At 40.2% G+C, this 12,525-nt stretch overlaps 1 protein-coding gene across 2 annotated transcripts in view; it reads left to right on the forward strand.

Annotated features, from left to right (window-relative positions):
• Positions 1 to 12,525, forward strand: part of LOC129849296 (gastrula zinc finger protein XlCGF17.1-like) — a 24,075-nt gene continuing 11,550 nt past the window's right edge. The window contains exons 1-2 of one of the 2 annotated variants that reach the window (XM_055916230.1): positions 1 to 264; positions 6,460 to 8,179. In XM_055916230.1, coding sequence (XP_055772205.1) covers positions 162 to 264; positions 6,460 to 6,893 — 537 coding nt within the window. In that variant the 5' untranslated portion in view covers positions 1 to 161 and the 3' untranslated portion in view covers positions 6,894 to 8,179. Of the gene's footprint in view, positions 265 to 6,459; positions 8,180 to 12,525 lie in introns of those variants that run through there. The other variant, XM_055916229.1, reaches the window with a different exon arrangement.

Raw genomic sequence — 12,525 nt, forward strand, 5'->3', positions numbered from 1 at the left:
TCTTTATTACTACAGGCTGACTCAGATTGAGTCTGAGGCCGGTAACATCAACAGTGAGGACAAACCCAGCCTGCCTCTCTCCTTCCACACTGACTCCAAACCTACAGTCACTGGGTCCTGATTGTGACAGTTGAGCCCAGTTTGCACTGCAGTATCCAGAGATGGCATCAGTGAAGCTGGAAGACTGCAGTCAAACACTAGAGCTGGATGTCAACATTAAAGATGAAGAAGAGGAGGAGAAGATTGGGAAATCTGTTAGTCATGGTAAGAGCAGTTTCTGTCTGTAAGTTATCTTCAGAAGTTAGACCTCCACAAGTTATGACCCAGTCTGTTGCTAGGTTGAATTCTGTATTCAACATCACACATCCCAGAACAACTGGTCTATCTGGAGTGATCATGGAGTAGACTAAAGAAGTGAATTCCACAAACTGACAGTGTTTTGAAGTTGTATGAAATGAGTCTATGTAGTTACTGGGCTTGGGTGGTATACTGTATACCAGGGTATTTTCCAGGGAAAATTCCAAGCTGTTTAAAGGCACAGTCAACTTAGTGTATGTAAACTTCTGACCCACTGGAATTGTGACACAGTGAATTATAAGTTAAATAATCTGTCTGTCAACAATTGTTGGAAAAATTACTTGTGTCATGCACAAAGTAGATGTCCTAACCGACATGCCAAAACTATAGTTTGTTTACAAGAAATTTGTGGAGTGGTTGAAAAACGAGTTTTAATGACTCCAACCTAAGTTTATGTAAACTTCTGACTTCAACTGTACACTGAGAGTTCAAAACATTTTTATATTGATTTGCACCCCCCCACAGAACATGGAGCATGGACTCCAGGGCTGACCCTATTTAGTTGATTATTTGGTCGATAGGCTGTTGGTCCACGAAGATTTCTTTAGTCGAGCAGTAGCAAATATAACAAAAATTAAAAATCATTGTGTACAAGACACCTGTTTGATTCACGCCTGTCTGAGTGGACTAATCCATTGTGGAGGCTGTGGGGATGGCACAGTCCATCACTCTAAGACATGTGCTACTGAATTGTATGTGGTTATATTATGTAAGAACAATGGTGCAACACTTATACAAATTGTTTTATTTTATAACAAATGCGCTTTCTCCCGTGTTGGATAGTGGTCGCTGTCTGTGGTTCTGAAACACATCAATGTGCTGTTGAATTGGCGCCTTTTCCTAGACCATGTTTCTATGTGCGTAATAGCAAAGTTAACCAGCATATTGGTGTTGAGAACAATGTGGCGCAGGCAGCAACAGAAATAGGAGACGAAAACAGCCCTTGCCTTATTGTGTAAGAAAAGTGAGGAGAGGTAACCTTAACTTAACCAGGTATCAATATCCTTACTGTTAAATGGCTTTATAAATCATCCATATATTTCTACAGAAATAAGACAGATCCTGCTTGTGTTGCCTGTTTGAGTGTTTGTTTAATAGCCTACTGATTCCATGAGCACCGAGCCTCACGCAACCACATGTTGGATAAACAATTTCACTAATTAGTCTGTTGTAGTCTTTGCTATGGTGTAATAAAGGCTTTACTTTCTGTCTCTGTTAAACATCCTCCCTGGTTTTATTTATGATTCATTTAGTGTCCGAATAATAATAATACCCCTCCCTTTTCGTGATATTTCTTGATTATTATCATGATCATCATTATGATAATAGGTAATGTCGTTATCATTAGTAGGCTTAGTATAATAGTCTTGTATAACCACCATCCAGCTGTAGGCCTAAGAGCGCAACCTTTTTAGTCTTAATACCGTAACTTACTTAGGCCTGTATTTCAATACCTATATAGGCTACTGTATCAATCAGTCATTAAATCGTTCATGTCATTACACAGCAGACCAGTCATTCGTGATTTTAAATGCATTAAAGTATTTTAGTTTTAAATAAAAAAGCAACACTTGAATAATTAGCGTAAACAATAAATAAACCGTTCCATTTCAGAAATTGCTTTTACAAATGTGACTGTTTTTAGTTTTCTGTTTTAAAGTTTTCTGTAATAAAGGCATAACATTTTATTTTTTTACAACAGGCTCACCGGTCCGCTCATAATTTATTTAGTGTTGTTTACATTGTTGCAAACGGTCAGGAAAAGGATATTGTAATCTAACAGCACCTGTTTGGCCCACAGCGTTTACTCCTTACCTCATTGGTCTTGATCTCCAGTATTTTCCATAACTAGTCACATGACTTCCATACATCTGACTTCCCCTTTACCTCCTGAGCAACCAGTAAACATTCTCCTGTTTTGAGTTTGTCACGTCCTCCTCATCAATTTTGCTGTTATGATGTTCTGAGTTTGTTTATGTGATTATGATATGCTATAGGTTAGGCCCTATTGGTCATGTGCATGCGATGCATACATATCTCTCATAAATAGAGCAAGGATTGAGGGGATAGGGAATGTTTTTCCTAAACAAATGAGGGATTTCGGTAACTGAAATTCTGTCAAAAATGAGTGTAATTATGTTGCATCTTCAGCAACACGGACAGCGCGATAAACACTGTTGATGTTCTGTGGTGGTCGGTACAGCAGGGAGGAGAGTGAGACAATGGGTGCTAGTCACAATCGCTCACTGTTTATAAAAAATAAATAAAAGTCTGAGCCCAGCCCGGCATAATCAAATCACTTGCGGTCGGACTCCCTCTAGTCATTTGTGTGTCTTAAATATTTAATCAAACAGTGCGCTTAAACCATCAGACAAGCTCAGTGCATATGGTTAATTTGATTAAAACACAAAAGATGTGTCTATACAGTGCATCCGGAAAGTATTCAGACCCCTTGACACATTTTGTTACATTACAGCCTTATTCTAAAATGGATTAAATAAATAAAAAGCCTCATCAATCTACACACAATAACTCACAAGGACAAAGCGAAAACAGGTGAAGACATTTATGCTAATTTAAAAACAGAAATACCTTATTTACATAAGTATTCAGACCCTTTGCTATGAGACTCAATTGAGCTCAGATACATTGTTTCCATTGATCATTCTTGAGATGTTTCTACAACTTGATTGGAGTCCACGTGTGGTAAATTCAATTGAGTGGGCACATGTCTATGCAAGGTCCCACAGTTGACAGTGTATGTCAGAGCAAACACCAAAGCCACTCCTCAGTTAAAGGCACATGAAATCCGTCTTGGAGTTGGCCGAAAGGCACCTAAAGACTCTCAGACCATGCGAAACAAGATTCTCTGGTCTGATGATACCAAGATTAAAGTCTTTGGCCTGAATGCCAAGCGTCACGTCTGGAGGAAACCTGGCACCATCCTTACGGCGAAGCATGGTGGTGGCAGAATCATACTGTAGGGCTGTTTTTCTGCAGCATGGACTGGGAGACTAGTCAGGAACGATGGAAAGACGAACAGAGTAAAGAACAGAGAACTCCTTAGTGAAAACATGCTCAGGACCTCAGACTGGGGTGAAGGTTAACTTCCAACAGGACAACGACCCAAAGCATACAGTCAAGACAACACAGGAGTGGCTTCAGGACAAGTCTTTCAATGTCCTTGAGTTGCCCAGACAGAGCACGGATTTGAACCCAATCGAAAATCTTTGGAGAGACCTGAAAATAGCTGTCCAACCTGACAGAGCTTGACCTGCAGAGAAGAATGGGAGAAACTTCCCAAATACAGGTGCTTGTAGCGTCATACCAAAGAAGACTCGAGGCTGTAATAGCTGTCAAAGGTGCTTCAACAAAGTACTGAGTTAAGTGTCTTAATTAGTGATGCACCGATATGACATTTTTGGCCAATACCGTTATTCGATATTTTCCTTGCCCATAAAAAAGATACCGACACACACACGGACGCAGCAGTCTAAAGTTCGAATCCAGGCTGTATCACATCCGGCTGCGCACAACTGGCCTGGTGTTGTCTGGGCAGTCATTGTAAATAAGAATTTGTTCTTAACTGACTTGCCTAGTTAAATAAAGGTTTTACACACACACACACACACACACTGACCAAAAAGTTATTTTGTTGCCATTTAAGTATGTCCCCATTACTAGTAAAACCTAATCAAAACCTATTTCTTTCACTTACTTGTTGTGCTGTTTCGTTGTTCAGTTGTTTCATTCGCAACCAGGATTTCTATGGAACGCCGTTTGGGTTTTTGCGTGTCAATGAAGATACACATCAAATAACACTATTTGACGTGTCAAATAAGCTTGTTGACCAATCAGGACCTGAATATGACTGCACGTCACAATAATTTTACGCATTCATACATTTTTTACATAGTTATTACACATTGATTACACTATCACTCGTATTTCATATGTCACAACGATTCATTGATACGAATGCTATGAGGCTGGTAAAGGTGTCTCGCGCAGGTACAGTGCTGGTCAGGAAAAAAAGCCAGCTGGCTCATGGATGCAAACCATGTTCTTCCCCAAAAACATAGCAAAATGACATCTGTTTCAGTAGCTAAAGTTAGCTAGCTAACTATATAGCTAGGTGTCATCTAAAATAACCCTAATTTATAAGACTGTTCTTATTTGATTAATGGTGGTCGGACCCATCTGTGTGTAGCAAACCACAATAAGGATTAGCCACAATAGTGGACTTTGCGGTTAGCCTTTAAAATAAAGGTATGGCATAATTCTACTATTTGTATTAATTTGCATCACTGTCAATGACATACTTTTATTTTGTAGGCAAACCGCAAATTACACTATTGTGCCTAATCCTTATTGTGGCTAGCTTCACAACACATAACCCGGTCCGGTCGAGCCTCACTAGCCAGATGAAGCTAGCTGGCTGCTTATAACGTTAGCTTTGGGCAACAGGGTTAAGTAGCTGGCTAGCTATTTATTTTCATGAACTGAAGTTCAATTTAATAGGCGAACAACAAGTGACAACCTAGCTAATACTTACTCACAAGGATTCCTAAATCATTGCTAAGAATAATGAAAATGACTGCAGTTTCTACTGGTCATTGTTTTCAGGCTGGTTGTATTGGTGCTAACTAGGTACCAAGCTAAAGCTAGCTAGCTACCCCAGAAGTTGCGGTCGAACAAATTATGCTTTATTACTAACGCGGTAATAAACACATCGTTTGTGGCTGGTGTTTTGCTTGTTTGCAGACTTTTTGTACAGCTTTGACAGTGCTACTGTATATTTTTCGACACGCAAAGACCCAAATGGCGTTCCATAGAATGTATGTCGTGAAGCTAATAGCAGTGACGCTATTACTGTGTAACTCCGGTAGTGCAACATCCTGAAAAATAGCGCACTTGCTAGTGTGTACCGGTGCTCGACTAGTCGGCGAAAGCCAACATCACCCACGACAGAGAACGATTGATTGTCAAGGGCAATGAATTCCATTATCTTGACTTTAATGGATTTCGCCTTTGAGTTGTCTCGCTGAAATGTTCTTACTCTTTCAAATGACTGCTCGACTTGTTGACCGCTTGATCCACACAGCAGACATTGTATGGGCTAGGTTAGGAATGCGATCTCGCACGTGTAGCTTAATTTTACGTGGCGTCATTAGTAGGTATGCACGGTAGCTTTGACATTGGTTTTTAACATCAGCGTTAAACTAGACATCGGACCGATACCGATGTTGGCATTTTTAGCTAATATCGACAGATTCCGATATGTTCACCGATATATTGTGTATCCCTAGTCTGAATACTTATGTAAATGTGATGTTTCTGTTTTTTTTATGTTTTTTTATACATTTCTAAAAAACTGTTTTTGCTTTGTCATTATGGGGTAATATGTGTAGATTGATGAGAAATAACAAACAATGTAATCCATTTTAGAATAAGGCTGTAACGTAACAAAATGTGGAAAAAGTCTAGGAGTCTGAATAATTTCCGAATGCACTGGAGAAATACATGTTTAAACATTTTTGACCAATCAATTAGTTGAAAGAACAAACTACTCTTGGTTAACCACATATTTTTGTTGTTGTTGGGGACAGCCCTAATGGACTCTACAAGGTGTCGAAAGCGTTGCACAGGGAGGCTGGCCCATGTTGACTCAAATGCTTCCCACAGTTGTCTTAAGTTGGTTGGATGTCCTTTGGGTGGTGGACCATTCTTGATACATAAGTTAAACTGTTCAGCGTCATCCCAGCAGCATTAGAGGTCTTGACACAAATCGGTGCGCCTGGCACCTACTACCATGCTCCATTCAAAGGCACTTAAGTCTTTTGTCTTGCCCATTCACCCTCCGAATAGCACACAAACACAACCCATGTCTCAGCTGTATCAAGGCTTAAAAATTCTTATTTAACCTGTCTCCTCCCCTTCATCTACACTGATTTCAAGCGGATTTAACAAGTGATATCAATAAGGGATCATAGCTTGCACCTGGTAAGTCTATGTCATGGAATGAGCAGGTGTTCAAAATGTTTTGCCCATTCTCCGTATGTCACAAAAACTTGACTTTTTTTCCTGATGCTGTTCACACAGGTGACGTTGAGACATTCTCTACATCCAGAAAGCAGCAGGAAGATCACAGAGCTAAGAGGTCTCACCACTGCCCACATTGTGAGGAGATTTTCCCAATGCTATCAAAGCTAAAAATGCACTTAAAAATACACACAGGAGAGAATCTGTATTCCTGCACTGACTGTGGGAAGAGCTTCACAACATCAAGGGCTCTCACAGTTCATCAGAGAGTGCACACAGGAGAGAAGCCTTACTCCTGCTCCGACTGTGAAAAGAGTTTCTCCCGATTGGATAAGTTAAATAGGCACCAGCTAATACATACAGGAGAAAAGTCTTACTCCTGCTCAGACTGTGGGAATTGTTTCGCCCAATTTAATACCTTAAAATCTCACCAGCGTATGCACACAGGAGAGAAGCCTTACTCCTGCTCTGACTGTGGGAAGAGTTTCTCTTAACTGGGAAGCTTACAAACACACCAGCGTATTCATACGGGAGAGAAGCCTTACTCCTGTTCTGACTGTGGGAAGAGCTTTAGAACATCAGGTGCTCTGACAGTTCATCAGAGCGTGCACACTGGAGAGAAGCCTTATTCCTGCTCTGACTGTGGGTGCAGATTCTCTCAACGGAGAAACTTAAAAAACCACCAACATATACACACAGGAGAGAAGCCGTACTCTTGCTCTGACTGTGTAAAATGCTTCACAACATCATATGAGCTAACAGTTCACCGGAGAACACACACAGGAGAGAATCCTTACTTCTGCTCTGACTGTGGGAAGAGTTTCTCCCTATTGGATACCTTAATCAAACATGAACGTATACATACAGGAGAAAAGCCTTACTCCTGCTCTGACTGTGGGAAGAGTTTCTCTCAACAGAGTAACTTAAAAAGACACCAACGTTCACATACAGGAGAAAAGCCTTACTCCTGCTCAGACTGTGAAAAGAGTTTTTCCCAATTGGATAAGTTAAATAGTCACAAGCGAATACATACAGGAGAGAAGCCTTACTCCTGCTCTGACTGTGGGCAAAATTTCTCTCAACACAGCAGCTTAAAGAAACACCAACGTATACATACAGGAGAAAAGCCTTACTTCTGCTCTGACTGTGGAAAATGCTTCACAACATCATCTGAGCTAACAGTTCACCAGAGAACACACACAGGAGAGAAGCCTTACTTCTGCTCTGACTGTGGGAAGAGTTTCAAAACATCATCTGAGGTAACAGTTCACCAGAGAACGCACACAGGAGAGAAGCCTTACTCCTGCGCTGAATGTGGGAAGAGTTTCTCTCAACAGAGCAACTTAAAAAAACACCAATGTTTACATGCAGGAGAAAAGCCTCACTTCTGCTCTGACTGTGGGAATTGTTTCACCCAATTATATACTTAACATGTCACCAGCGTATACATACAGGAGAGAAGCCTTACTCCTGCTCTGACTGTGGGAAAAATTTCTCTCAACACAGCAGCTTAAAGAAACACCAACGTATACACACAGGAGAAAAGCCTCATCAGTTCTCTCAGACCAGCTAAGATTAAAGTCCATCACTTAATTCTCATGTCATAAAGTAAGTGGTAACACTGAATTGGATCCTATTGTTTCTCACTGTGAGAACTGTGCAGAGGAAAGGGAGAATTATAGAATGATAGCCTCTCTTTACTAATCAGTGTGCACCTTGTCAGTTTGGTGTGTTTTGTTAGCTTCTACTGTAAAGATATTAAGATGACCTTGGGTTTGCCCTGATGGTTGACTGGGTGGTACTGCTTCCCTCTGCAGTTTTCAGTGGGAATGAGCTAGTAGACACAACATGTATCAGATAGAGATGGTGTGAGGATCAGTTTTCACCTTTCGTTTGGGTGGATATATATTTTTTGACTACTAAGGGACTGTAAGGTATTTATAATAAGGGATAACTGGAGAAAATCTTATCTCTCTGAAATGGAAATGGATGGCCCTCCCTTCAGTTAAATATATTTTTACCCGACCCTCCCTGAACACTTGAAAAAAAAAAACAAGTGACCCTCCCCTATACCCAAAATAATAATTAAAACATCAAGTGGATAGCAGAGAACATGCCTACTGTTTACCCTCACTCCTAGGACAGACCAGAGTCTCAGATATGCAGTTTTAGAAACTGTTCTTCATTTTGTAATTGTTACATGGCAAAGTAGCCAGAAGGTTGTGGATTTGCAGAACACCGTGGACAAGGGTAGGGGTGAACATGCAGGTCCCTCCAATAATATTGGGACCCTTGGTAAATATGAGCAAAACGGGCTGTGAAAAAAAATGATTTGCTGTTTATCCTCTTGTTGTTTCATTCAAAATATTCACCAAAATCTAACCTTTAATTAAAGTAAATGATTGAAAAAAATACATGTGAAATAAATGTTTTTCTTCTGCCACAATTATTGGCACCCCTAGAAATTATTATGAGTAAAACTAACTGAAGTATATTCCCATTCATATTTTACGTTCTTAAGTTCACCTGAGTGATTAGGAACACTTAAGTGGTAAGCCATGACTTCCTGTTTCACTGGGGTATAAATATGAGGTGACACACAGGCCAAGGTCCGATAGTCATCCATCACTATTGGAAAGATCTGAGAATACAGTGATGATGTGTGACAAAAGGTTGTTGAGCTGCACAAGTCAGGAAATGGCTGTAAGAAAAAAACTCAACAGTTGAAAATGCCCATTTCCACTATCAGGGCAATAATTAAGAAGTTTAAAGTTACTGGAGATGTAAACAATGGGCCTGGAAGAGGACGTGTGTCTATATTGACCCCACGCACAGTGAGGAGGATGGTTTGAGTCGCCAAAAAATCTCCAAGGATCACAGCTGGAGAATTGCAGACGTTAGTTGGGTCTTGGGGTCAGAAAGTCTCCAAAACTACGATCAGACGCCACCTACATAACCACACGTTGTTTGGGAGGGTTGCCATAAAAACACCTTTGCTGTCATCAAACAACAAACTCAAGTGCCTACAGTTTGCCAAACGTTACTGGAACAATGGGACCGGGTTCTATGGTCAGATGAGACCAAAATAGAGCTTTTTGGAAACAAACACCAGAGATGGGTTTGGTGTAGACGGAAAGATAGCCATGCAGAAAAGTACCTCATCCCCACTGTGAAGTATGGTGATGGATCTTTGATGTTGTGGGGCTGTTTTTCTTCCAAAGGCCCTGGACCACTTGTTAGGATACATGGTATCATGGACTCCAAGTACCAGCAGATATTAAATCTAAACCGGACTGCCTCTGCTAGGAAGCTTAAATGGGCCGTGGTTGGATCTTCCAGCAGGACAATGATCCAAAGCACATCTCAAAATCAACACAAAAAAATGGTTCACTGACCAAAGAATCAAGGTTTTGCCATGGCCATCCCAGTCCCCTGACCTGAACCCCATAGAAAACCTGTGGGATGAGCTGATGAGGAGAATCCATAAGCGTGGGCCTCGGAATCTGAAGGATCTGGAGAGATTTTGTATGGAGGAATGGTCTCAGATCCCTTGCCATGTGTTCTCCAACCTCATTACCTATTATAGGAGAAGACTCAGAGATGTTATCTTGGCAAAGGAAGGTTGCACAAAGTATTGAATGAAACGGTGTCAATAATAATACACTATCATTCAAAAGTTTGTGGTCACTTAGAAATGTCCTTGTTTTTTAAAGAAAAACACATTTTTTGCCCATTTAAAATAACATAAAATTGATCAGAAATACAGTGTAGACATTGTTAATGTTGTAAATGACTATTACAGCTGGAAACAGCAGATTTTTAAGGGAATATCTACGTAGGCGTACAGAGGCCCATTATCAGCAACCATCACTCCTGTGTTCCAATGGCACGTTGTGTAAGCTAATCGAAGTTTATCATTTTAAAAGGCTAATTGATCATTAGAAAACCCTTTTGAAAACTGTTGTCCTGATTAAAGAAGCAATAAAACTGGCCTTCATTAGACTAGTTGAGTATCTGGAGCATCAGCATTTGTGGGTTCGATTACAGGCTCAAAAAGGATGGAAACAAAGATCTTTCTTCTGAAACTCATCCGTCTATTCTTGTTCTGAGAAATGAAGGCTATTCCATGCGAGAAATTGCCATGAAACTGAAGATCTCGTACAACGCTGTGTACTACTCCCTTCAGAGAACAGAGCAAACTGGCTCTAACCAAAATAGAAAGAGTGGTAGGCCCTGGTGCACAACTGAGCAAGAGGACAAGTACATTAGAGTGTCTAGTTTGAGAAAAAGACGCCTCACAAGTCCTCAACTGGCAATTCATTAACCTCTCTGGGATATATGGGACACTAGCGTCCCACCGGCCAACATCCAGTGATAATGCAGAGCGCCAAATTCAAATAAATTACTATAAAAATTATACTTTCATTAAATCACACATGCAATACACCAAATTAAAGCTATACTTGTTGTGAATCCAGCCAACATGTCAGATTTCAAAAAGGCTTTACGGCGAAAGCAAACGATGCTATTATCTGAGGACAGCACCCCAGTAAACAAACACAGACAATCTTATTTCAACCCTCCAGGCGCGACACAAAACGCAGAAATAAAGATATAATTCATGCCTTACCTTTGATGGGCTTCTTCTGTTGGCACTCCAATATGTCCCATAAACATCACAAATAGTCCTTTTGTTCGATTAATTTCGTCGATATATATCCAAAATGTCAATTTATTTGGCGCGTTTGATCCAGAAAAACACAGATTCCAACTTGCGCAACGTGACTACAAAATATCTTATAAGTTACCTGTAAGCCTTGTCCAAACATTTCAAACTACTTTTGTAATACAACTTTACGTATTTTTTTACGTAAATAATCAATACAATTTAAGACGGGTGATCTGTGTTCAATACTGGAGGAAAACAAAGTGTAGCTAGCTTTCAGGTCACACGCCTCTAACAAAGAGTACACTTCCATATACCCTCATTCTGAACAGCCTTACTTCTTCATTTCTCAAAGGAAAAACCTCAACCAATTTCTAAAGACTGTTGACATCCCATGGAAGCGATAGGAACTGCAAGAAGGTCCCTTAGAAATCTGGATTCCCAATGAAAATCAATTGAAAAGAGAGTGACCTCAAAAAAAAAAAGAAATTCTGAATGGTTTGTCCTCTGGGTTTTGCCTGCCAAATAAGTTCTGTTATACTCACAGACATGATTCAAACAGTTTTAGAAACTTCGGAGTGTTTCTACCCAAATCTACTAATAATATGCATATATTAACTTCTGGGCCTGAGTAGCAGGCAGGTTACTTTGGACACGCTTTTCATCCGGATGAGAAAATACTGCCACCTATCCCAGAGAAGTTCAATAGTACCTGCAAAACACCAGTCTCAATGTCAACAGTGAAGAGGCGACTCCGGGATGCTGGCCTTCTAGGCAGAGTTGCAAAGAAAAGCCATATCTCAGACTGGTCAATAAAAATAAAAGATTAAGATGGGCAAAAGAACACAGACACCTTTAACCGCAGGACAACCCTGCTAAAACAGTTGTTTTGCACGCCCTCTCGTGTACAATGGCTTTAACATAGTCTAAGTTTGGAACCGTGCTAAAGTTTACTATCAACTGTAAAAATGTTTTTTAACAGAACCTGTTACAACTGAAGTATCTGACATCAACAAATGTCACCAGGCAGGCCTACAGTGCATTCGGAAAGTATTCAGACCACTTCCCTTTTTCCACATTTTGTTATGTTACAGCCTTATTCTAAAATTGATAAAATAAAAATGTTCTTTATAAATCTACACGCAATACCCCATAATGACAAAGAGAAAACAACAGGTTTTTAGACATTTTTGCAAATTTCTTACAAATAAACAACAGATACTTTATTTACATAAGTATTCAGACTCGAACTTGAGCTCATGTGCATCCTGTTTCCATTGATCATCCTTGAAATGTTTCTACAACTTGATTGTAGTCCACCTGTGCTAAATTCAATTGATTGGGCATGATTTGGAAAGGCACACACCGGTCTATATAAGGTCCCACAGTTGACCGTGCATGTCAGAGCAAAAACCAAGCCATGAGGTCGAAGGAATTGTCCGTAGAGCTCAGAGACAGGA

The sequence above is a fragment of the Salvelinus fontinalis genome, unplaced genomic scaffold, assembly GCF_029448725.1.
Source record: "Salvelinus fontinalis isolate EN_2023a unplaced genomic scaffold, ASM2944872v1 scaffold_1427, whole genome shotgun sequence".
Classification (NCBI taxonomy): Eukaryota; Metazoa; Chordata; class Actinopteri; order Salmoniformes; family Salmonidae; genus Salvelinus; species Salvelinus fontinalis.